We start from the raw sequence: 25,954 nt of genomic DNA on the forward strand, positions 1-25,954 counted from the left end.
TGGCAAGTGTATGGATCTGAACAGATTCCTGATGGCTTGGGGAGAGTTTCCTGTCACTTCTGCTGGTGATTCTGTTAAGGCCTTGGTTGACCTCTGAAATGGAGAAATGACCAGGGCAATCAAAATTATTGCTCCTGAACACCTTCTCTCCTGTGGAACTTCTCTCCTGTGCTTCTTGGTTTTCCATGGAGCCAAGGACAATGATGCAGCAGGACAGACCACCAGAGCAATGGTGGTAAAAGGCTTACGATGAATCTAAACCAGTGGCATCGCTAGGGGGTGCAGGGGTGTGGGTCGCAACGGGTGACGTGCCGCAGGGGTGACGCACCCTGGGGGTGATGTGCTAACATAGCGGCATTAGGAGCTACCCCATCATGCCATACACCGCTGGATGTGGAATTCCCAGCGGAATGCAATGCAAAAAACAGAATTGAAATAGCTCCTTTCCTTCAAAAGTTATGGCCAAAAAACCAGAAAGAAAAAATGAATGGATCCCTATGGAAAGTGAAAGTGAGCCGTATCACGTGTTTACTTGCGAGTAGGTGTACTTGCCATAGTCTGCCAGAAAAGGTAGGCTGAGAGGAATCCAATGACACCTGAATGGTCCCGATCCAATGAATGCAGCCCCCAAAAATATGAGAAGGAGGTCCCCGCCTCCCTCCCAGCTGCGAGTCTATTGAGCTCGAAACGAAGCCACATGGCCGCATTTACTCATGAGTAGACGGGCTTGCCTTAGTCCCTCAGAAAGGGCAGGCTGAGGAGACTCCAAGGATGTCAGAATGGTCCTGATCCAATGAATGCAGCCCAAAAAAACATCCGAGAAGGAGGTCCCCCCTCCCAGCTGCCCTATTGAGCTCTATGGAAAGTAAAACAGCCTCACGGTCGCATTTATTCATGAGTAGGCAGACGAGCCTTGGCTGGTGGTCAGGCCAGGCAAAGGGGAATGTGAGGACACCAGAATGGTCCTGATCTGTTGGAGCTGCTCCACAAGGCAGCTCCAGAAGGCAGCCTTCCCCCCCCCCCCAAAAGGACCAAAAATAGGCTTCAACTGGCTAAGGGGAAGTTTTCTATTTTGCATTTGAAAAGCCAGGTGGGTCTTTGTATTGATATGCCTGAAATAGAAGAACTTTAAAGTGGGCACTGGGAGGGTTGAAAATCTCACTGATTCTTTCTTTGGGGGGTTGTTATTGCAGGCAGACTACAGAGTAAGCTCCATTGACCACTATGGGACTTGCTTCTGAGTAGACATGCATAGGAGTGGGCTCACAGGCTGCAATCCTACCCACACTTTCCTGAGAGTAAGCCCCATTGACCACTATGGAACTTACTTCAGAGTAGATTCACTTGGTGGAACAGGACTGACTCCCCCTTATTTAATTATTTCTTTTAATTTAATTATTTATAATTATTTATTTTAATTTTCTTGATGATGTCATTTCTGCCCATGACATCACTTCCAATGTGTCCTGGACAGATTGTCATTCTAAAAAGTGGGTTCCAGTGCTAAAAGTTTGAGAACTGTTGCAATAAGGTGTTAGTAAGCTGACATGGGGTATGTGTGTGTGACTCAACAAGTGTTCAAAATCACTAAAATCAGAGATTGGAGGAATAAAACCATCATGTCATATATCAATCAATGCGTAATTTCATGCAGAATGCAATTAAACAAACCACATTGAAATATATGTGTTCTAACAAAAGGTACAGCCAAAAAACCAGTGGGGGTAGGGCGATGGTACATCACCACACGCACCACCTGGGGTGTTGCCCTGCCCACTGCATGGGGTGACATACAGGCCTCCCGCACCGGGTGACGTGAATCCTAGTGACGCCACTGATTTAAACAAACACAGGTTAGACACCATTTTAAAAGAGATTCTATGCTGGTGATGGCAGTAAACAAGACTGTACAGTCATCTGGCATAGTTTTTCTGGGTGGTCCAAGACCAAATATACCTGGGCCTTCACTGGGATGCGTTTGACTCCTGGGTGGCTTACTGAGACCACTTTGCAAAACACTGCAGATAAACCCACTTGCATCAATCATGACTTAGAGCCCAATGCTGTGGTCGGTGGCACGGCTCCATGCTGCCGGCCACCGTTGCAAATGTGCCATAAGGCACATTTGTGGGGCTCACCACTGGGCTCCTGCCGATGCTAGCCCAGAGCTGGGCAGTGCTGGGCTAGCGCCGGGTGGTGGCCCAAGTTTCGCAGCTTGGCGGTCTCCTGGACTGCCGGGCTGTGGAACAGCAGGCAGCGGTGTGGACGGGGGCATGGGGGAGGCATTCCGGGGAGAGTGGAGGCTGGCGGGGGCAGGCGGGAGGCATGCTGGGGGTGGGCAGAAGGAGGATCTGCAGAGCTGAGCTCCACAGGATCCAGGGCGCTCGTGCAGGGCTGCGCACCCTACACAAGCGCCTTTACTGCCAACCTTTTGGTCAGTGGTAAAGTGAGTAGCCCCATTGCAGGGCCGCTTACCTTACTAGGGGGAAGGGGACAAACGTCCCCTTCTCCCAAGGAGCCTCCCACGGTAGCATGGGAGGCACAGGATTTGGCGGCAGCCCTTTTCAGTGCCACTGAGCCTGGGCGCTCTGCGCAGCTCAGGATTGGGCTGCCCGACACCAATTCCATTAGTCCTTTTGCTAATAGCACTGTGACTGCTTGTCCTACTCTTTTTTAGTCTGACAGCATGTAGACAAGTTCCTTGCAAACTTTCCGCCCCTCCATGTCCTTACAGTACAATATACAGCTGCTCCCTCTCCACATAGTGAGAAGTATTTCCCTACCAGATAATTGGGGACCCTTCCAAACTTGGTACAAGTGAGGATCTGGATGGGGGCTAACAAGCTGAAATTAAATCTGGATAAGACAGAGGCTCTCCTGGTTCGGAAATCCTCGATGCAGGTGCTGGACTATCGGCTTGCCCTGAATGAGGTTGCACTCCCCCTGAAGGAGCAGGTCCGCAGCTTGGGGGTCTGCCTGGACTCGCAGCTGCTCATGGATTCCCAGGTGGCGGCTGTGGCTAGGGGGGCCTTCGCTCAGCTTCGGCTGGTGCGCCAGCTACGGCCGTACTTGGATCGTGCAGACCTGGCCACGGTGATCCATGCCACGGTGACATTGAGGTTAGATTATTATAACGCGCTTTATGTGGGGCTGCCCCTGAAGACGGTTTGGAAACTGCAATTAGTGCAGAATGCGGCGGCCCATGTGGTTACTGGAGGTAGGCGGTTTGACTCTGTCAGTCCGCTTCTCCAGGGGCTACATTGGCTGCCCATTCGTTTCCGGGCCCAATTAAAGGTGCTGGTTTTGACCTTTAAAGCCCTTTACTGCTCTGGGCCAGGGTATCTTAGGGACCACCTACTTCCGTACAATCCGGCTCATCCTCTTAGGTCATCAGAGAAGGCCTTTTTACAAGTTCCACTGCCTAGGGAGGTACGGGGGGCGGCTGCAAGAAATAGGGCCTTCTCAGTAGTGGTACCAACGTTATGGAACTCTCTTCCCCTTGACTTAAGAATGGCTCCCTCTCTTGAGACTTTTCGGTGGGGCCTGGAGACCCTTCTGTTTAAACAAGCCTTCTGATTTCATGGCCTTTTTAACATCTTTTTTACCATCTTTTCTACATCTCTCTACATCTCTTAGTATTTTTTACAGGCCTGATTCCTATGATCTGCTGCTCTATGCTCCTTTTACCTGATTTTTTATCTGATTACTGTTTTTATGATATTTGTTAATATGTTAATGTTTTTATGTTTTTTAATATTATGTTTTAATCTGTTTTTAACCTGTTGTAAGCCGCCCTGGGTCCCTTTGGGGAGTAGGGTGGGGTATAAATAAAGTTTATTATTATTATTATTATTATTATTATTATTATTATTATTATTATTATTATTATTACAAGTGGCACAGTACAGGCAGAGGACAAGGTCAGTTGTCCATGCTTTTGCAGTGTTTCTGCATTTCATATGGTGAGAGGGAAAAGCTGATCGTTTTTCCAAAGTAATTGTGGTGTGGGCTCTTCCCATTCTGGTCACAACCTTTTCCATCAAAATGAAAATTCCTTTGCCACTCTCAAAATTTGAACTTCTGCAAGTGGTGCATTGCAATAGCTTTACCATTCAACAGCTTCCCTTTAAGATTTGGTACTTGGATTGGGTTCTGGCACTGTACCGGTTGGGTACTGATTCTGGGATGGTTTTACTCCCTTGAAAGCATTGGTATTGGAGTCACGCAGGCAATTGTGCTTTTGCTAAACCACACACATTTATGTCTGATCAAACCCAGATTTCACAGGATCTAACCCTGACCTCAGAGGAGCTGTCTTGCAACTCATTATTTTTGTGTCTTTTCATTTTGTAATTTCATTTAAGGACTCCTGAAATTAATGATGAACTCAAATGTCTTTTTTTAAGCTCTATTTTTAATATATTGCCGTTCAAAACAATCTCTCAGATTGTCTCATCTAATAGGCTAGAACCCAAAGTTCTTCCATTATTTTTGTCAGCACCTGCAATGTGCTTATTAGGGTTGTGTAAAACAACAAGAAATAGCAATTAGTGCTGCATCCTTCCAACAGCAATAATTACTCTAGTCTCACAAAAGACCCTTGATGATCCCTCATTTTTGAAACAGAAGTGACAGCTTTTGTGAAGGGAGAGTAACAGTGATTTAGATGCATTGAGAAGACAAAAATGGTGCCAATTCATCTTCCTGAAAATCAACATATTATATTTCTATGCTGTTAAACTATAGACTGTATCACTTTTTTAGAATTCTCAAGTTTCTCATGCATGTAAGACCTTTGACATGACCATGTAACAAACAAACAGGTGATCATATCACTTGGAGTTTCCCCAAACCTGAAATACTCACAGTATAGCACAGGGACTCTAATCACAGACTGTCAAAAACTGTCAAATGACAGTCAAATATTTGGTATGCTAATTCATTAGTATGATTTGAAAATGAATGAGGTTTATACTAATTTTTAATTTTGACTTGTAACCCCCCCCCCCGAAATTTGTCCAATCCCTTCTTAAAGATATATTGGGCAAGATGCCATCACTATTTCCTGTGGCAAGGAGTTCCACAGTCTAATTACATACTGGGTGAAGAAATATTTTCTCTCGTCTGTTCTCCCAACACTCAATTTTAGTGGATATCCCCTGGTTCTGATGTTATGTAAGAGGAAAAAGTGCATCTCTCTATCCATCCTCTGCATAATTTTGTTTGTCTCAGTCATGTCTCCCTCAGGTGCCTCTTTTCTAGATTGAAAAGCCTCAAACGCTATAGCCTTTCCTCATAAGGGAAGTGCCCTAACCCAGTAATCATTTTGGTTGCCCTCTTCTGCACCTTTTCCATTTCCACCTATATCTTTTTTGAGATATAGCAACCAGAACTGGACACAATACTCCAGGTGTGGCCTTACTATCGGTTTGTACACCGGCATTATATTAGTCATATTCTCAAAGCCTTTTCTACTGATCCCAAGCATGGAATTAGCCTTCTTCACCACCACCACACATTGGGTCAACACTTTCATCAAGCTGTCCACCAGCACCCCAAGATCTCTCTCCTGATGCAGCACATTTTCAACTAGGGAGCCCCTGAAAAGGGGCAAGGAAGCAAACAAGAACAAGAATACTCTCTGCAACCCAGGGCCTTCATCATAGCGGAAACTACACCAGTCCCTTTTCCTGCACTGCCAGTCAACCTTTGGCGAACTGCCTGACTCTGTGGAAACCTCAGTCGCCCTTGTAGTAAACCGTGCTGGAACTTTCCTCTGAGGCTTTGTCCCTCTGAGGGCAGGAAACTAACTGGTATGCCCATTTCATATGATTTTCCACTTTCACAGGGGAGTTCTTCCCCATGTCCTGCACCTCTGGTTTTCAACCAAGAATCAGGGTTCCCCTAACAGGAAACACTTTTTGATAGGATGTATTGCCCAACCCTGGTTTCTTGCAATGATGTTTCCATGAATTAAGTGAAGTTGGAGTCTCATTGCTGCAACCCACTGACTAAGGGCACAATCCTATCTTGTGCTAGAACAGGCAGGCTAGGAGGCTTGTGCTATATCCAGCATGCGACAGGGCTGCAAAGTGGCTCAGCCAAAGGTAAGAGGAAGTGGCGCAGAACCGAGTAGCCCATTGGGGTTGCTGTGGTGTTATCTGGGATAAGGGGAAGCTGAGCCCTGGACTGAGTCACAACTGACCCCAACCCTTCCTTGGATCCGGGGGCAGGCCTGCCAGCCTGCCTGCTCCAGGGCAAGTTAGGATTGGGCAGCCCATTACATTGTTTCCAGATCTCAGATGTGAATATCTGTATTGTCATGACATATCTGTGCACAGGAAATGAGTCAGACATCAATCTGGACTACCAAGCACTTTGGAGCAAGTTATGCATGTGGAACAAGTCATATATTTTCAGTGAAGCAGACATATGTAACACTGCCAATTGCAGTTCAAGGTCTTTCCACAATTGCTTAACACATGCAACAAGCAAATTTTATTCATTGTGCAATGCTCCCTCAGATGACTTATTCAGTGAGTATAGCACAAGTTGCTTTATGACTGCACCAGAGAGGGTCAACTTGTTTCCTTGATATGACAAGAAAGAACTCCACCCCAAATATCAGTGGTCCTGTGATTGCAGAGATGAGAAGGTCACTTTGACACATCACTAGTTGGAGACCCAAGAGCCACTGGAATGCCTGCCTCCCAGTAAGAACACCAGCCCACGAAAGTTCAGCCTGACCTCAATCGGACATAAATGCCTCCCTTTCATCTTCACACCCTTTTCCTTATGTGTCTTATACGTCTGTACGCTGAAGACGGGACCAGAAGACAGAGTCAGTATCTTATTTCCACTGATGTTCAGAACATGCCAGCAATATTGTGAACTGAATATTAATTGCTGTAAGCTTTGGGAGATATTTTTTCTTTGAAAACTTGTGATAAAAGCATAATTGATAAATAAAATATTGCCTTTATTATTTATTTTTCTAATGCCATTGACATGCTTGGCACTTTACAAAGGAATAATTAAAAGACAGGGTTGTCTATAACATTAATTTTTTACACTGTGAGTGGAAGGAGAGATGTACTGCTGCTCCTTCTGCTCCCCTTGCCCATTTTTTAAATATGTTTTAAATATTAACTGTGGCTGCCATACAACAGGAAGTACAAAACCTCCAAGGAAAGGTGCATGCATTTAATGGATGTAGAACACAGACAAATAAATGGATTGTAACCCTTATTTGAATAAGGGTGTAACCCTCAGAGTGTACCTAAACAACATGATTAGCAATAAAGCTATAAAGCAATAAAGCATGTGAAGAGCGTCCTTCCCTCCACACCCAAGTAACCACATGCAGCCTCCACAAATGCATAAGGGTTTGTAGAGAACAAGATATTGCTTGTGCTTGCTTGGTGTTGAGGGGACAGCGTACCCCCTTTATTACTACATGTTCTTTTTTCAGTGACCATGTCAATGAAAAGAAAATGTGCACTACAGACATTGACAGCACAGTCCGATGCGTGGCTACCAGGGTGAACATATGTTCTCTTTTTCCAGGACATGTCCTCTTGTTTTAGCCTGGCATATAAGTAATATACGGCAGACACTCGCCTATAAGTCAATCCCACAGATAAGTTGAGGGCAGGCTTTGAGCCAACAATCATGAAACCCTATGACCCTTGGATAAGTTGGGGGTTAAACTTAGGGGGGTGTCTGACTATAGTTTTGTCTGATTTTTTGAGGCCAGATCCTGAAAAATAACCCACCACTAATTGTTACCTAAGAACTGTAGTCTCCAATTTATTAAAAACATAGTAAAAGATCATAAGATACATTTTTATTCTTTTTAAATTCTGGTCTTCATCACCTTTTTGTAAGCACTATCAGAGTAAGTGCACTGTAAACTACATACCAGTAAAACAGTGGTTCCCAACCTGGTATTCATGTACTCCCAGGGACACTCAACAGGACCTTTAGGGGTCCTTGAAAAAGAATGGAATAATGGTAGAAAAAGGCTGGTTATGCTCCAGAATGCCTCGCAAGACAGGAATGCCTTGCAAGGACCAGCAAGGCAGGAAGGGAGGTAGCTAGTTGGCTGTGAAAGCCCCACCTAGTTTTTGGTCATCAATTCATGTATGAACCAGTGACTGAAAACCAGCACAGTAAAAAAGCTGATACATAATATGGAAATTCCCCTGGGGGCTGGGAATAAGAATAGGCCCTCAGTTTGGCTGTACTTGTAGTAAGAGGTGACTAAACAGCCACTGGGTCAATGAGACTCCTTAGCCTGGGAAAGCAGCTCATCTGAGTGAAGGAAAACTCTGATCCCAAACCTCCACTGCCTTGTGGCTACATCCAGTTATGGAAAAGTCTTCAGGAGTCAACCTCGAGGCAAAATCTGGAGCTGGAGTCCCTGAGGCAGTTCATGGCTGAACACAGTCATGTTCTGGCAACTCCTGCGACGCCACTGGAACCAACCATATTGGCTTCTGCCTATCCATTGGACCATTTTAGTAACGTGGAGTGGGAGGATTTGCTGCATGGGAAATAGTCTGTCCTCCATATCTACTTTACCCAGGCTTCGCGCACTGGAGAGGACACTCTGTTCCAGAACCACTATTCACAGCGCCATTCACCATAGTCTTCTGAGACTGAAGGATGCCAACAAGAATATAGAAAGTGATCAATCATCCAGAATTTCTCAGCACACTTCTGGTGCAAAACAGTGCAAAGGCAGAGTCTTCTGTTCTTTGAACAGGTAAAAAGAGAAAACACTATGATAAATACATGAAGTCTGGGCTTTCATAGAGAGGAGATGAGGGCTTGTATTATTAATTACTAACATTTTGCTAATATGAAGGGTACAATTTATGGAAATGGGCTGCCAAGGGATATGCAAGTGAAAAAGGTTGGGAACCACTGTAGGAGAACCAGGAATCCAATGCACCTTTAAGGTGTCTGGTGTGTTAAGCCAGAAGCTTTACATACAATATACAACCCATAACACATAACTGGGAGTGTGCAATTCAACTCACTGCAGAGAGATGCAGCTGCATATATTTGCAACCCTTCTTACTCAGAAGTAGACCCAAAGCTTTCCATGGGTGTTATTCTTAAGTAAGGGTGCATTGAATTGTAGCCTGCTTTAGATGGAAAGGATTCCCATCCTGGTGTTTCAAAAAACAGACCTGATTTGCAAGCATTTGCAGAGCAGAAACAGGCTGCCATCCTCTAAGTCTCAGTGAAAAATAAATCAATAAACGGACAGCACAATACTATGTATGTCTACATAGAAACAAGTCCCCTTATAGTCAGTGGGGCTTACTCCTAGGTAAGTGTGGATAGGATTGCATCCTCAGACCCTCATCCTATGCATGTCTCCTCAGAAGCCAGTCCCATGACAGTCGGCGGGGCTTCCTCCCAGGGCAGTATGGACGGGACTGCAGCCCAAGCATCAGCTGGGAGTTTTTCATGCCCTCGGGAGGCTGCCCATGAAGTAAACGGTCTGCCTTTCGAAGGGAAAGAAGCAGCCGCAGCAGCGCTGAGGTAATCCGCCAGGCAGGCAGGCAGGAGCGCCCGCACCAGCTCCTCGCACGCTGGATGTCGCCCGCCGCGGCCCTCCCAGCCTGCTCGACCAAAGCCGCCCCCGACCGCGAGAGGGAGGAGGAAGGGCGACCGTCCGCCTTCTGCCATCTTCTCCGGGGGGGGGGGCGAGCGCTTTCGCCGACACCGCCGGCCAGGCCTCCCTCCCTCTGAGCGTCGCCAGAGGAGATCAGCCAAGGCAGGTAAACGGCACGAGCGTCTTGCTGCGGCGGCGGCCTAGTCGCTGAGGCGGCCAAGCAGGCGCCTCGGAAGGGGTGGGGGTTGGGGCAGCAGCTGCCTCGGGACGGGCGTCGTCGTCACGCGCGCTGCCTTTCCCTGGTGTGGAAGCGCAGGCCCGCCGCCGCCTGCTCTAGTGCGTGCTTCCTGCCAGGCGACTCTGCGCTGAGCGGGGCTGGCTGGCTGTGGTGGCAGGCGGAGAAGAGCCAGGGGTCATTGTCTCGCCCTTGGGGCACCACCAGCTGGAAGGCAGGGGCGTGTGGTGGGTGGGGAGGCAGGTGAGGCCGAGCCTCCCCACCAGAGCCCTTCGAAAAGCGCTGCCACACACCGCTGCGCCTGGGGCTTGTGAGTGCCTGTGCACCTCACAAGGTGGCAGCACTTTTTGAAGGACTCTGGGAAGGACACCACATGACCCTGATGCTTTTCAAAGGATTGGGGGGAGGCTCTGCCTCACCTGTGTCCCCACCCACTGCACATCCCTGACACTTTTCAAAGGACTCCAATGTGGAGGCTCTGCCTCACCTGCCTCCCCACACACCACACATCCCTGCTGGAAGGTTCCCCTGCAAGAGGCCCACTGTAATGAGTGGTTGCGTGTGTGTGCCTCCACACAACTCCCAGTTCATTTCATACAAAGGGCTGAATAGCATTAGTAGTGCCTGCTGAGAGCCAGAAGTGACATCATTAAGCAGGAAGTGACATTATTAAGTAGATGATGGTCAAAAATAAGCACTTGATTCTCACATAGAAACTCATTAGCTGTATATGACAAAAAAGAATGTGCAAATCTTGTTCACAATTTCAAGAGATGAGAGAGCCAATTATCAAGCTGGGAGAACCCAATTATAATGTGGGCTGGAGAAATTGATTCTGTTGCCTGCATGTGGCCCATAGATGACACCCCTAGTCTAGAACTTGACACCCCTAGTCTACAGCTTCCAAAGCTTGTAATTGCAAACAGTTGAACTTTGACCACAAAAGCCTGAGTGCGTACATAATAACATGTTCATGGTTTTTGTCTTTTTAAAAATACTTCACTAAGAGCCCAATCCTATCCAACTTTCCAGTACTGGTGCAGCTGCAATGCAGCCCCAAGGTAAGGGAACAATTGTTCCCATACCTTAAGGATGTCTCTGTGACTGCCTCCCCACCAAAGGATGCAGTTCACACCTCATTGGCACAGCTACAGTCCTGGAAAATTGGATAGGTCTGGGCCCTCAGAAAGTAGCCAGACTGCACAGAGTGTCATGCGATTAGCCTTACAGCTTAAAGTGGTCACATAGTAAATAACTGTAATCCTTGAAGCAGTAATTCTTGAAATTACAATTAAGAAACGCTGCCCTGCGGTTCATATTTTTTTAGTCACTGTCTAACAACAGTGTTCAGTCTCTGAAAGAGAAAATACATATTATTGTTTTCAGAAGTTCTGGGAAAAATACAGCAGTAACTGTGCGGTTGAATGAAAGAATTAGCAGTGCATGCATGCAATTGGAAAATGCAGTTTCTGTGCAAGATTTTATTTTTGAAAAACCACCAAAGTACACAAAATATGTTTATTGAGAAGTAAGCTCCATTTTTTTTAGTTAGATTAATATCCAACTTTTTTTATCAGCATGCTCAAGGCTCCAAACAAAATACCATTGCACAAAGCAGTTACAGCAATTCAGTACAAAATCACAGCAAACTGAAGAAGCATCCAATGGAATATGATTTCGATAGCAACTTAAGAGAATGGCAGGTGGCCATTCTCTTGGCAATTGGCATCCATTGGTGGTTGTGTTGTGTGGGGTTACTTCTTGGTGAAATAAGTTTAGGCTTACAGCTATAATAGTGTCCCAGCTGTTGTGGGAGGAGATGGTTGTGTATATCCAAGTTGGTGATGGATAGAAATTTGGCTCCTGTCAGTTAAAAGTCCTTTCATTGGTAGGTGAAATCAATTTATCAGTAAATGTTTGCCATGTTTTTCCATATGGAATATTCAGAGGCAGGTTACAAAGTGGGAAAATGCAACATAAAATGGGAGTTCTTTGTAACCTGTGTTGTGGATTAGGGCTCAGCTATGATCGTGACAAGAGGATGACCACTTATATGGCTACCATTATTTGTTAAAGATTAATTTGACCCCTGGAACTTTCTGACTGAGCATTAAAAGGTGAACAATCGTTTTGTTTTTCATCCTTCAGAAATGTAAGAGATCCCTGTGATACTTGCTAAATTTGTTGATTGATTCCCAGGCTCGGATATAACCAATTATGGTTTAATACTTGTTAATTCAAATTGCTGTATTGCAAATTCAGTTACAATTCTTAATTCAGCAATACAGCATAAAGTGCTTTTAGCCATGACACCAAAAACCCTTGCATTCTGACACATGTTGTTTAGATTCACATGTGAATGTTGTAAAGGCAGGATTAGGATAGGATAGGATAACAATAGGATAAAGAGAGCCATTTCAAAGTGAGTATTGTATACAGTCTAACCTAGGGGTGTCAAACATAAGGCCTTCAGGTTCTTATAGGATACTCTCTTTAGCATATAGAGCAGGGGTGTCCAAACATTTTGGCAGGAGGGCCACATCATCTCTCTGACACTGTGTCAGGGGCTGGGGATAAAAAGAATTAATTTACATTTAAAATTTGAATAAATTTACATAAATTAATTTATTAGAGATGGAACTTATATGAATGAATGAAGGTCTTGCTTTAGCTCAAGGCCTATAAAAGGCCTTGCACAAAGCAAGGCCAGACTTTCCTTCTCTGCCACTGCTGCATCACAGATGTGAAACAGCAAGTACTGGAGAGAGCCCTTCTCCCACAGCTCAGATGAGAAGTCGAACAGTCATCCTCATGCTGAGAGCAGTTGCATCAGGCCAACATGGGCTCCAGCAAGTCTCTGGAGGGCCAGAGGCTCACTGGAGACTGGGGGCTCCCTGAGGGCCTGATTGGGAACCCCTGAGGGCCACAAGTGGCCCCTGGGCTGGGGTTTGGGCACCCCTGATCTAACACTTGGTGGGTGGTTGCTAGGGAAAAGATCCTCATATATATAATGCCCTTGCTAGCAAAGCTCATCCAGTACCAAATTAGATATTTTTTTACATCAGGCAGTGATTTTTCTGTTTGTTCAAGCATTCCAGCATGGACTGTCACTGGTTTTATTTACAACTCAATCCTATCTTGCGCTGGAACAGGCAGTCCAGGAGGCCTGCACTGTATCCAGCACAAGATAGGGATAAGTGGCTCAGCAGGAGGTAAGGGGAAACAGGTCCCAGCTGTTAATTGCTGGGTCCCAGCCCCACCTCCCGCTCTCTACCCGCCCGCCCCTGGGACTATTCTCCGCTCACCCTCCCCCTGTCCGCCTCCTCCCCGCCATCCCCAGACCCTTGTGTTGGCCGAGCTCGGCTGACACAACCCTCCCTGCCAGAGTCAGCATGGAGGCTGTATTCAGCCACTGCGAGCCGACGCACGTCCCTGCGCCAGCCCAACTGACTCTTGAGGAGGCATAAATGCGCCTTATGGCACTGGCTGTAATGGTGCAAGGGATTTTTGCCAGCCCAAGGTGCACTCAGGATTGCGTCCTTAATGTTTTGGTTTAGGATGGGACTAACTGATCTGTTGTGGCTCCTACATATATGTGCGTGTGTGTGCATGCTCATGTGTTTGTGTGTAAATTCTGACATTATACTGCATTTGTATTGTTTTCCTGTTACATAATGTATACCATCAGTGGTACACATATAGCTTATGAATTTGATAAATAAAGAACAGTAAAGTCTTCTAAATAAATGATAAATAAAGAAAAGTCTTCTAAAGATGGTATGTGTCTATATGCAGTGATTACTGATAGTGCTGGCAGGCAGCTATACTTTGTCGGGGTTTTTTCTTAAATATATATTCAATTTAATACTGTACACCAAGCCTTGACTCCTGACCCAAGCCAATGATTTAGTCTCATTCTGGCATTTTTTAATGATTTTTCTGTTTTGGGGTAGGGTACTTTTTCTTTTTGTAATTTTGTTTTGCTTCTAATGTATTTTATTGTGCTTTCAGTCTTTGCTGGAAGCCGCCTTGAGTACCTCCCTAATGGGAGAGGAAAGTACAGGGTATAAATTTTTGAAATAAATAGATGTTATGATCACAGAGGGAACATGCTGTCACAGAGCAAAGTGGCAAGTGTTCAATGCAACATATTTCATCTGTCTATCAGGAATTTATTCCTATGAGCAAACATTTCTTCCTACTTGAATTCAAGATAGCACCAATTCCTGTCACTTCAAACATCTGACCATGTGGGATATCATTTACATTTGTAAGCAATTTATTCCTCTTTGTATCATGGTATGCATGTATCAAAGTGCAATTTGATTAAAGACACCCTGCACCCTACCTCTGTGCCATTGCCCCAGTCCAGATCATCCCCCTGTTTGACTGCTGTTTTGAAGTAAAAATAAACCTTCAGCTAGATGATGATGCATATAGTGTGGCCCTAAATTTTGAATAAATGAAATGAAATAAAATGAAAATTTTGAATAAATGAAATAAAACATCAGAACTGTATGCCTTAAAATTTGACAGTGCTATATACCGCTACTACTAAATAGTTTAGTACTAATAGTGTGCTAGATAATGAGCATATTTCATAAAGTTTTTTCTTTATGTTATTTGTCCTTTTCACTACATATGTGTGCATCTTGGGTCAAACTTGTGATCTCTGAGGCCATATAATACCCACAGACATGGTTTTTTGCTAACAAGGAAAGTTAAATATTGATTTCAAGGTTTTCTTTCCTCAGTAAAAGAGCTGGAGAAGAGTATAGTATATTAACAAATTATGGTATTTTTATTTGTCTCTAACAGATTTCACAGTTAAGAAACCAGAATTAAGATGAATAGTCAAGGGCAGGTTGACATGCTTCGTTGCTGGAAGTGTAGAAAATACATAGCTAATTTGGATTGCCTCATAAAGGACCAGGCTACAGATTTATTTGAAGTAAGTAAATCCTTATTTTTTCTAGGCTGTTACCTATGTTTATATATAATACTGGAGTATTGGATATAAAAACTGCAGTTTGTAAGTCTTGTATCAGGAAGGAGAGTGCCTTTCTAGATAGGGTATTTATCTTTCCATGCTTTCTACATCTCTGCAGGTCAGGCTGCTGCAATAGGTTGTTCGAGTTGCTTTGCAGTCATGACTCAGTGCTAAGAACTAGTTAATCATAGAACTGTGGGAGATGGGGGGAAGGAAGTAAAAACCACTTATGATGCTAAATTGCCTAATCTATAAAATATGTAATGATAGAGATTTTACAGTATAGCAGGCAGTACAATGACTAGTGGGGTTAAACTTATGGGAGGGTGTGTGTGCAAAACTAGATAAGAAGTATCTTGCTGCACAAACAGATGAATACAGGTATAACCTAATTATCCACAGATTTTTCAACTGTGGTTTTATCTCAGCACAGTGAGAAACACCCTTTAAATTAAAGGGAAAATGTGAGAGAGGACAGCCTGCTGACAATCCATCAGTCATTCTCCAGGCACTTCAAACAGCTTCACTCCAAGGCAAGTGACCCCTTCCTTCCCCCTGAGCATGTGAAAGAATGATAATCACTTTGCATTCTTTCCCTGCTCCCTGTGCTCAGGGTGAAGGGGAGGGGTCACTGCCTCAGAGTGAAGCCTTTCTCGCCCCTGGAGAGAGACGGATTGTCTGCCTAATGCCTCTGTCTTGCAAAGGTAAGCAAGCCTGTTTTTAAATTGCTGAGTGAAGGTTTTTTAAATGGATTTGCTTTAATGAAGTTTTTGTCATGCATGTGGGTTCTGAGAACAGAACCCTCATGAATATGGAGACTCAATCTGCAAAGGAACAGACTTTACTTGAAGCACCTGGATTAAAAAAATATTTTAGAGCAATGTCAGGATAAACATTTATTAGAAGCATTTCAATACAGTAATGAGATGTTTTATACTTAATTTTATTGTGGCAGAATAATTTCATCAACTCTTATTTTTATAATTATCTTTATTGCAATTGGTGAACAAAAGAAATGTGAGCATACTTAAATCCTGTTGAAATAAGTGTGAATTAACCACATGTTAGTTGCTGTTTGGTGCACCTTCTGTACTAGAATTGCTTTAGGGTGGTGTTTATCAAATTGTGGGTCAGGACCCACTAGGTGGGTCACAAGCCAATTTCAGGTGGGCCCCTGTTCATTTCAAGATTTTATTTTTAAAATAAAAAGTACTAGACTTGATGTCACCATTGTGACTGCATTTGGGGAAATGTTACAGATCTGTGCTTTTAACAAGCTACTATGTATATACTTTTAACAATGATAGTAACTGGGACTTACTCCTAGGTAAGTGTGTGTAGGATTGCAGCCTAGGATTGTTAAAAATTTTCCTGCCTGATGATGTCACTTCCGGTCATGACATCACTTTCCATGGGTCCTGACAGATTTTCATTCTAAAAAGTGGGTCCTGGTGCTAAAAGTTTGAGAACCTATTTAGAGCATTGTTTTTCAACCAGTGGTACTTGAGGTAGTGTCTAGTGGTACTCACCAAATCCCTGGACACATGCCACCCAGCAGCAGGACTAGGAACACGGCATAACAAGCAAAAGTAGGAGGCTCAAAGCACGCTTTCTGCATTTGATAAAGCCCTCTGGTCTGCCTTGAGCCTCTTGCTGTTGTTTGTCACATCACATCTTGTGTTCCAAGTTCCAACCCAGAAGTAACTGGCAATGATGTCATCGTCAGTTACTTCGGGTGGTTTTTAAAATAGGTGGACTGCGTGAAGTTGTATGGTAAAGGACAAATGTTGAGAAGCACTGCTTTAGAGTTAACTCTGAAAGTGTCATTTGCTACAATGGAACCTTCTAATAGCCATTTGGTAGGGGAAATTTTCAAAAGGAAAACACGACATCTGTAAAGAGTTTATTTATTTATTTATTTATTTATTTATTTATTTATTTATTTATTTATTAGATTTGTAATCCACCTTTCTACCCGGAGGGCACCCAATAAATAAAATACAAAAAAAGGTTAAAATAGAGATAAAAGTATAAAACCCAATAAAAACAGAGAATATAAAACAGTAAAAACAAACAGTATAAAACAAAGCAGCCAGCAGTAAAAACGCCAATAAAAACATTAAAATAACTTTCTAAAAGCAGCCGTTTTAGGGCCTCAAAGTCTTTCCCAAATAAAAATGTCATCAGGCCTTGCCAGAAGGTTAACAAAGAGGAAGCTGTCCTCAGCTCAAAGGGGATGGAATTCCATAGCACATGCACCACCAACGGAGACGGCCCTATTTCTGGCCGGTATCCTGCTGACCTCTCTCAATGGCGTCACAACCAACAGCACCTGCTCCGATGCCCTAAGAGAACAGACCAGATTATACAGGAGAACACAGTCTCTCAAGTACACTGGTCCCGTTTAGGGCTTTAAAGATCAAATGCACTTATGCACTGATTAATTTAGTATCACTTATAGTTTGGCCCTAAGACCTTGGTTGCTGCTATTAATACTGGGGTAGGAGAACTAGTAGTCTGATTCAGTTTGAAGGAAGATTCATAGGTTCTTTATATATCATTTTAATTAGATGGATCAGTGATATCTGTCAAATGTGATGTACTAAGATCTTGAATCTTGTGGGTTTTTTTTACGAAATAAAAAACAATGCATTGCGCAGTTCCTGCTGACTTGCAGCATCAGTTAATTATCAGGCACTAGTTTCTACTTGCTCTCCTGCTGACATCCTTTATGATTCTGATTCAGAGAGAGAAGAGTAAAGTGAAAGTGCACCATACTGATGCTTTATCCACAATGAAATGCTGTATTTGCCAGGAAAGAAAATAATTGATGGGAAATAACATTAATTTTCAGTCTTGCAGGCTAACACAGACTATTAGTAATTGCTATATTTTTAATCAGAGTGGATTATTTTTTTCAGATTAAGAAATATCCCTTCTTTTTTGTGCTTGACAGTAGCCCTAGAAATATCTTGCCCCCTGGTAGAAGCAGAATAATCTGCTCTTGAGGGAAAGCCTGTGACGGTGCCCCCCCCCCATAAAAGCCAACCTGCAATCCCTCCCTCACATTTCTCTGATGTTGGTTTTTGAGTGTTTTTGAACAGGGGGAGGATGGGCTGGTTGGTGGGCTGGACCCAGAAGAGGTTTGGGACCAGTCTAGGCAACTTAGGCCAACTTAGGCCAAATCCTAGCCCCCCTCCTGGTCAGCCTGGCATTACATTGGTCAACAATTTAGCTGACACAGATCCAAGTAGCCCATAGGGTGACTGGCGCGCAACACAGGGTAAGGGAAAAAATCCCCTTACTCCGAGTTGTGCAACAGCCACCTCCTAACCTGTGCTGGATACAATGTAGGCCAGTTGTCTGGTAAGTTAAGCAATATAATACAGAGCATGGGGAAACATTTGTAAAAGGTTTTAAAAAGACTTTTTTAAATTAAAGTTTTAGGATGTTTTGTTTTTGCTAAATATTAAAACATATTTGAGATGTTTCTGTTGAATTTTTGTGTATGCCTTTGCTGCATCCTAAGATGCCATTTTCATAGGCTGCAGTAATTCTGTTTTTAAATCATAACTTGAGAAAGCAGCTCTTGGCACTGAGTTGTGATTAGTTAGAGTGCACGGTAAAGCTTTTAATAACATTTCAGTGTTGGGCTGCAGTTTAGCCATATTATAAATTAAAGAACCTTTTTCATTTGTTTTCATTTATTCTTATTCCATTTTTATTTGCCATCATAAAAAAGGCAAAGCCCCTGAAGATGATATTGTTATATGTTTGCTCCCCAATTTCCCAAGAGGTGAGAAGTTCCTGAATAGGGATTAAATATTACCTGGGTTCGTTCTTCTGGGAAGCAGAGATCACTGGAGTCTTATGGTCTTATGTTGTCTTTGTTATGTTTACTTTACACATATTCAGGTTGAGCAATTGAATGAAGTTAGGTAGCAGCACACAGGTTATATCCTCAGACAGCAGCTTTGCACTCCAAAATGTGCTTTGACCAGAGGCTATTTCTGTCCCTTAACTTCTGTTGTCACAGATCAAATCCTAGTCTTTGCCTCACTCAGAATACGCACTGCCCCAGAAACCGTTTGCAGTGCTGCCTTTGTTTTTTCAGCTAAGTGGAGAGGGCTAGCCCAATCCTATCCTCCACCTCACAGAGGGATATATCCCTCTGCTATATCCTTTGTGGGAAAGAGACCCACAGTGGGGCTGCTGGGGCTTGGGCCAGCAAAATAGATGACTCAAAACCAAGCAGCCCCATGTTAGGAGATCAGACCAGGAAGGGAGATGGGATACAGCGGAGTCCTTTGCCGTCATTCCTGCCCAACTCCCAGGACTGACCCACCCCCTTCCCACCATCCCCCTGCCCATCACACGCCCTCCCCACTTTCATTCCACTCTCCGGTGCCCGCAGAGACCTTACCTCCTCTGGCAGATGCAGGCCAGACCTTCTCTGGCAGACTGGTGCCGGCAGGCTGGCACAGGCCTTTGTACCAATGCCATAGACTGTCACAAGATACCTGACAGCTCGTTTGTAACAGCACATGAGCCCATCTCACCAGCGGAGGCCAGCATAGGATTGTGCCATAATTCATCTGCAGGGACGAAGTGGTAAATTTCAAAGTGCAAGAGCTCTTCATGATACCTCCATAGCAACATGCTGACAGCATACCACACCCATTATCATCCCACTAAAATGATAAAAAGAAAGAAAAAACTTTCACAATCAAGTTTTTACTATTACATCTCCAGGTCCTCATTCCTAGTTACCCATCCAACCAGTTCTGTATCCCAGCAGTTCCAAAGTATGCATGCACATATATCTGTTTCAAAAGTGTTAAAAATGTAGGATCTGTCATTTCCCACCCCAATCCAAGGTAAAATAAATCAGTTTTCTGGATTTCTGCTGATAGGTGGTGGAAAATAGATTGATTTTGTCGTAACTAGGCTGAGAAACAGATTGATATTGTCAATTTCCTACCCCAGACAAAAGTCAATCAGTTTTTCTTCTCTCCCTGGCAGGGTCCTTCAGTTGCCCACTCACCCCGCAAAGGACCTTTGCATGCTGGCAGTATTCCACCCCTTCTGGCCTAAATATAACAGTTTCCCAACCCAGCATCAGACAAAAATCAGAAAATTTTCTGCCACACTCTTTGCAAAGTACCATTGCATACTGACAGGGGTGTAGCCCTGGCCCAGTACTTTATATTTTGTCCTATGGGAAAAGCACCTGCCACTACTGTATTTCACTTGGAACTGGAGCTGGATCACAAAGATTGTGACCATTGGAAGGGAAAGGAGGCTGGCAAATTTTTGCCCATTGTCATCTTTCTTTTATGTGCTTTGTGCTGCAGTACCATACTCCAGGGACAGAGGCCACTGCTACCATTTCTCTTTGGCTCCTCTCTATGCACATGTGTGATATTGAAGTAAGAGGTGCACAGAAGTCATCACTGTGGCCAACAGGCCCATACAGGTGGAGCTCCATTAGCACTCTGATTGGGTCAGAACTGACATACTAGAGCTCAAACCCACTCTAGCAGGACTACATTGCTGCTCACCTGATGTTCTCCTTGTCCTTTCTAGAGAATGTTTATTGATCTGTTTAACAGTGGCCCATGGTAACCATTAAGGACGAGGGGCCTGTTGAATATTTAGCTTAACTCAAAGAGCTGCAAAAAGAGCTAACTAGTGTTCTTGCATGTAAGATCAGCCCACGTTCTGCTTTTAAGTGATTAATTTGTCAGGTTCTATTTTTTTGTCACAAAACCATTACCTAACTTTGTAACAAAATGAATAACAATATTTTCATTATACTATTTTCAGAATAACAATGTACCCAGTTTTAAGAATGACTTACATTTGATTAATTAGCATTTGAGTATCTAGGTTTAAAAATAGCTCTTAAAACAGGGTAAGATTTATATTGAAACAGCATTAGGAAAAATGGAATTAAATTACGATAATACTGGTGAAACATTTTTTCCAACGGTTGTTCAGAATTTACTGAATAGGTTAACAGAACTAGCTATAACCTTGATAAGTTATAAATGGTGAAACTTTGATATCATTTTCTGAGTTTTGCTGTTCTTTAGTACTTTGGAAACAAACAGCTCAATCCTAACTAATTCCCCACGTGGCAATGCAGCAGTCCAGTGTGACATCTGCTGCACCATACGGGGAAGTTTGGGCCTCTGGAGGCCTCTTCAGGACAAGGGAATATCTATTTGATTAACATATTTTTCCCCACCTTTCCTCCATTTACATGGATCCCAAAGGTGCCCAAGGAGAGTTGAAGGGTAAGAAGCAAGGGTGCTGGGTATGGATCACATGTTCAGGTTCATTGAACATGACAGGAAGGAGGAAGATGGGGCAGCAAGCTAGATAGTTGGAATGATAATTTAAGGGAGGGCTTTATAAAGAATGTACTTGAAGGCAATGGAAAAGAAATAAAAGACAGTGAAAATGAAAGTGAGAAAGGTTGGCAAATATAGGATCAAGAGAGAAGGCAATGGGCAAAGGCAATCGAAAAGTAGAAAATACATCAGAATGCTATTAATATACTAAATCTTAATTTAACAGCAACCTCACTCTTCAGCTACCTCTCAAGAAATGTGTAATGTGTGGCACATGAACATAGAAACCCTCCCAGACTGGATGATACATGTAATAGAAAAGGTAGGTTATTTAGGGGAACCTCTTTAATTCTCTCTAATAAATATATCATCCAAACATCTTCCCTGTGTCCTACAAAAAGTGGCCAATATTTAGGTGTTGATGACATTAGAATTATAGCTCTGTTATTTCATGTTTTATAGTTAAAAGCAGGTAGGTGCTTTTGTGAATAGTCGTAGTAAACACATCCTTATGGGAAAGTTCTTCCTACCATATTTTTGTGTAAAGATGTGTATCAAGATATGCAAAGTTTATGTGAAATTGTTCTGCTGTTGTAAATGACCTTTAAAGCCCTATACTGCTTGGGGCCAGAGTATCTTAGAGACCACCTACTCCCATACAATCTGGCTTGTCCCCTTAGGTCATCAGAGAAGGTCTTTTTACAAATGCTGCCAGAGGTATGTGGGGCACAGCAAGAAATAGAGGTTTCTCAGTAGTGGCACCAACACTATGGAACTCCCTCCCCTGTTTTTAAGATGTTTTGCTATGAATGTGTTTTTTATCTTGTTTTTAAATCTTGTTTTTAATTGTTTTTTTAAATTATTGTTGTAAGTCGCTTTGGGTCCCTTCGGGGAGAAAGACGGGGTATAAATGAAGTAAATAAATAAATAAATGGCTGCACGTGATAGCCTAATCCTAGGTAGGGTTGGGGCTATTAACCTGTTACATGAAATAAAAGTATTTTAATAATAGTTCCTTATCTTTTGGATCACAAAGAATTCATTGTTTGTTTTCCTTCTCATTTTCTTTAGGCACAATGGACAGGTGGAAAATTGAACTGCCTATTCTGTGGGGCCCGTTTAGGGGGCTTTAACTTCGTCAGCAATACAAAATGCTCTTGTGGCCGATTTACAAATATCCATCTTTGCAAGAAGCGAACTGATTGCCAGGCAGCTAGTTCAGTTGCATTAGCAATGTCGCCACTAGAACACTTGTCACTTGGTAAAGTTCAGTCTGATTATAACAAGGAAATACAGCAGAGGTTGATAGGTGGAACTTTGGGAGCTAGAAATCAAGGACTTTCATATATGGCTAAAAATAACAACGGCATTGGAAGATTAATGGATGCACTTTGCCTAGAAGTGAGATCAACAAGCTTGGACAAGAATGGTAAAAAATTACCTAATCCAAAAACAAGTCTTTCAGCTTCACTGGCTGTGAATGACAGCTGCACTGTAAAAGCTTTTCATAGAAAATCACAGAGCTTGGATTTGAACGTCAGAGAGAAGCTTGTCTTGCTGCCTACTTTATATGGAACTTCCACCACCAAGAGACCTGTTTTCTCCGGGCAACATGAAACACAGCCCTTTTACACAAAGGGTTGCTTACAATTAAAGTCCAATCCAACGCATACTTATTTTCACAGCCCATTTAAATCAGATGCTGGTGAGCTTCCTAAGAGTTTTTCAGTTACTTCCTACGGTGTACTAGCACAAATGAAGACTGAATTTATTCATAGTTTAGAAGCTTCTAGACATTATCTTGAAAGTGTTACTCCTGATCAGCAGCTGTTCCTGTCTTCTTCAGAGATCACTGCAGAAGAAGATGTTGGACGGCAGCAGATCACACCACTTGATCTCCTTCAGCCCATGACAGCTATTGATAAAAAACTGAGCAAAAGAAGAAGAAACAGATTAAGCAGTATGAGGAGAAAGCAAAGGTGGCAAGAGAGGCGGCTACAGAAGCAGGTATGTGTTGAAAAAAATTAGAGGTATTGCATGATGAAATGCTGTGTGGTTATTGAGGGGAGTTTTGAAACATTGACCAGCATATGTAAAAATGCCACTAAGTGTGAAACACTGATAACACTTTGCAGAGTCTGACCCTGATCCCAATTTTCTTCATGCTTAGCTATGTGTAGGATTGTTAATTCCTGAATCAGATTGTCAGGTATGGGCACTACTGCTGATAGACATTTCTGGCAGATTGTCTGATTGCTTTGTGGTATACACCAGAAAACTAATCTCACAAACTTAAGTTGCAGTGAGAGGGAGCAGGTTCAGTGACAGAGGTGGCCACCAAATCCTTACTGCCTTCCCAGGCTCATTCCACCATCCTAGGTCAGTGTAGGCTTGTGCCAGCGGAATCACTGGTGTAGGTTCAAGCAGAACCTCCTGTGCCTTGGAAGCTTACCCCTGGTAAAGGACCTCCGCAATTACACCCCCCTACATGGGATGCAGTAGTAGTCTTTTTATCATTGCTGCATTGGTGGGGGCATTGGTGTTGGGCTGCATTGGTGGGGGAATGGATAGGGTTGGCTCTAGAACATAAGAACAGCCCCACTGGATCAGGCCATAGGCCCATCTAGTCCAGCTTCCTGTATCTCACAGCGGCCCACCAAATGCCAATGGGAGCACACCAGATAACAAGAGACCTCATCCTGGTGCCCTCCCTTGCATCTGACATAGCCCATTTCTAAAATCAGGAGGTTGCACATACACATCATGGCTTGTATCCCTTAATGGATTTTTCCTCCAGAAACTTGTCCAATCCCCTTTTAAAGGCGTCTAGGCTAGACGCCATCACCACATCCTGTGGCAAGCAGTTCCACAGACCGACCACACGCTGAGTAAAGAAATATTTTCTTTTGTCTGTCCTAACCCGCCCAACACTCAACTTTAGTGGATGTCCCCTTGTTCTGGTATTATGTGAGAGTGTAAAGAGCATCTCCCTATCCACTCTGTCCATCCCCTGCATAATTTTGTATGTCTCAATCATGTCCCCCCTCAGGTGCCTCTTTTCTAGGCTGAAGAGGCCCAAACGCCGTAGCCTTTCCTCATAAGGAAGGTGCCCCAGCCCCGTAATCATCTTAGTCGCTCTCTTTTGCACCTTTTCCATTTCCACTATGTCTTTTTTGAGATGCGGCGACCAGAACTGGACACAATACTCCAGGTGTGGCCTTACCATAGATTTGTACAACAGCATTATAATACTAGCCGTTTTGTTCTCAATACCCTTCCTAATGATCCCAAGCATAGAATTGGCCTTGTTCACTGCCGCCGCACATTGGGTCGATACTTTCATCGACCTGTCCACCACCACCTCAAGATCTCTCTCCTGATCTGTCACAGACAGCTCAGAACCCATCAGCCTATATCGAAAGTTTTGATTTTTTGCCCCAATGTGCATGACTTTACACTTACTGACATTGAAGCGCATCTGCCATTTTGCTGCCCATTCTGCCAGTCTGGAGAGATCCTTCTGGAGCTCCTCACAATCACTTCTGGTCTTCACCACTCGGAAAAGTTTGGTGTCGTCTGCAAACTTAGCCACTTCACTGCTCAACCCTGTCTCCAGGTCATTTATGAAGAGGTTGAAAAGCACCGGTCCCAGGACAGATCCTTGGGGCACACTGCTTTTCACCTCTCTCCATTGTGAAAATTGCCCATTGACACCCACTCTCTGCTTCCTGGCCTCCAACCAGTTCTCAATCCATGAGAGGACCTGACTGTGGAGTTTTTTCAGTAGCCTTTGGTGAGGGACCGTGTCAAACGCCTTCTGAAAGTCCAGATATATAATGTCCACGGGTTCTCCCACATCTACATGCCTGTTGACCTTTTCGAAGAATTCTATAAGGTTTGTGAGGCAAGACTTACCCTTACAGAAGCCATGCTGACTCTCCCTCAGCAAGGCCTGTTCATCTATGTGTTTTGAGATCCTATCTTTGATGAGGCATTCCACCATCTTACCCAGTATGGATGTTAGGCTGACCGGCCTATAGTTTCCCGGGTCCCCCCTCTGAGCTAGGATTTAGAACCTGTTCAAATCTCATCTGTGCTATAAATTTGCTCAGTGATCTTAAAGGCTTTCACCCTTAGCTGTAATATGGGGATAATTATGCCTTCTTAACCTTACTGAGTAATTGTAAAAACTTCTCTGATAATAGATCGAGATAATACATGTGAAGTCTTAACCTGATCAGAAAGCAATATACAAATGTTTAATATTATTATGTCAACTCAGACACCATACCAACCAAACCATAATTAGTACAAACTGGTTTGTAAACCAAATCAAGCAATGTTTTCAGATTATTGTCCGTCAGGATTTGTATATAATTGTCATTTTGAACGTTTGTGCGGAACCATGATTAAGGCTGAAATCCTATCCACACCTGACAGGGAGTAAGTCCCCATTGGTTATAGTGGGATTTACTTCTGAGTAGACATGAATAGGATTGGGCTATAAGTTTTCTTAACCATTGTTTGGTTTAAGGTCTCAGTTGACCAATAGACTGGAGAACAAAAGTCTTCATGAGCCTTTTTTTTGTTAAATGTACTAGCAGATTTTCCTGGAAGTGTAAGGAAGCAATGATATGTATTTTTTTTAATTCAGAACAAATATTTGTTTCAGTATATAGCATGGGTAAAAAGTTATATTCCAAATTTTGGTAACAGTTAATTAAAAAAAAAAAAAAGGTTAGTTG

The 25,954-nt window shown here is 43.4% G+C and overlaps 1 protein-coding gene across 3 annotated transcripts in view; it reads left to right on the forward strand.

Annotated features, from left to right (window-relative positions):
- Positions 1–9,443: 9,443 nt before the first annotated feature.
- The window catches only part of RNF180 (ring finger protein 180), a 64,194-nt gene continuing 47,683 nt past the window's right edge, over positions 9,444–25,954 (forward strand). Inside the window, exons 1-5 of one of the 3 annotated variants that reach the window (XM_066618203.1) lie at positions 9,444–9,794; positions 14,682–14,814; positions 21,436–21,531; positions 22,281–22,914; positions 23,056–23,216. In XM_066618203.1, the coding sequence (XP_066474300.1) occupies positions 14,710–14,814; positions 21,436–21,531; positions 22,281–22,914; positions 23,056–23,216 (996 nt within the window). In that variant the 5' untranslated portion in view covers positions 9,444–9,794; positions 14,682–14,709. Of the gene's footprint in view, positions 9,795–14,681; positions 14,815–21,435; positions 21,532–22,280; positions 23,217–25,954 lie in introns of all 3 variants that reach the window. The other 2 variants (XM_066618201.1, XM_066618202.1) reach the window with 2 other exon arrangements.

This window comes from Tiliqua scincoides, chromosome 2 (assembly GCF_035046505.1).
Source record: "Tiliqua scincoides isolate rTilSci1 chromosome 2, rTilSci1.hap2, whole genome shotgun sequence".
Taxonomy (NCBI): domain Eukaryota; kingdom Metazoa; phylum Chordata; class Lepidosauria; order Squamata; family Scincidae; genus Tiliqua; species Tiliqua scincoides.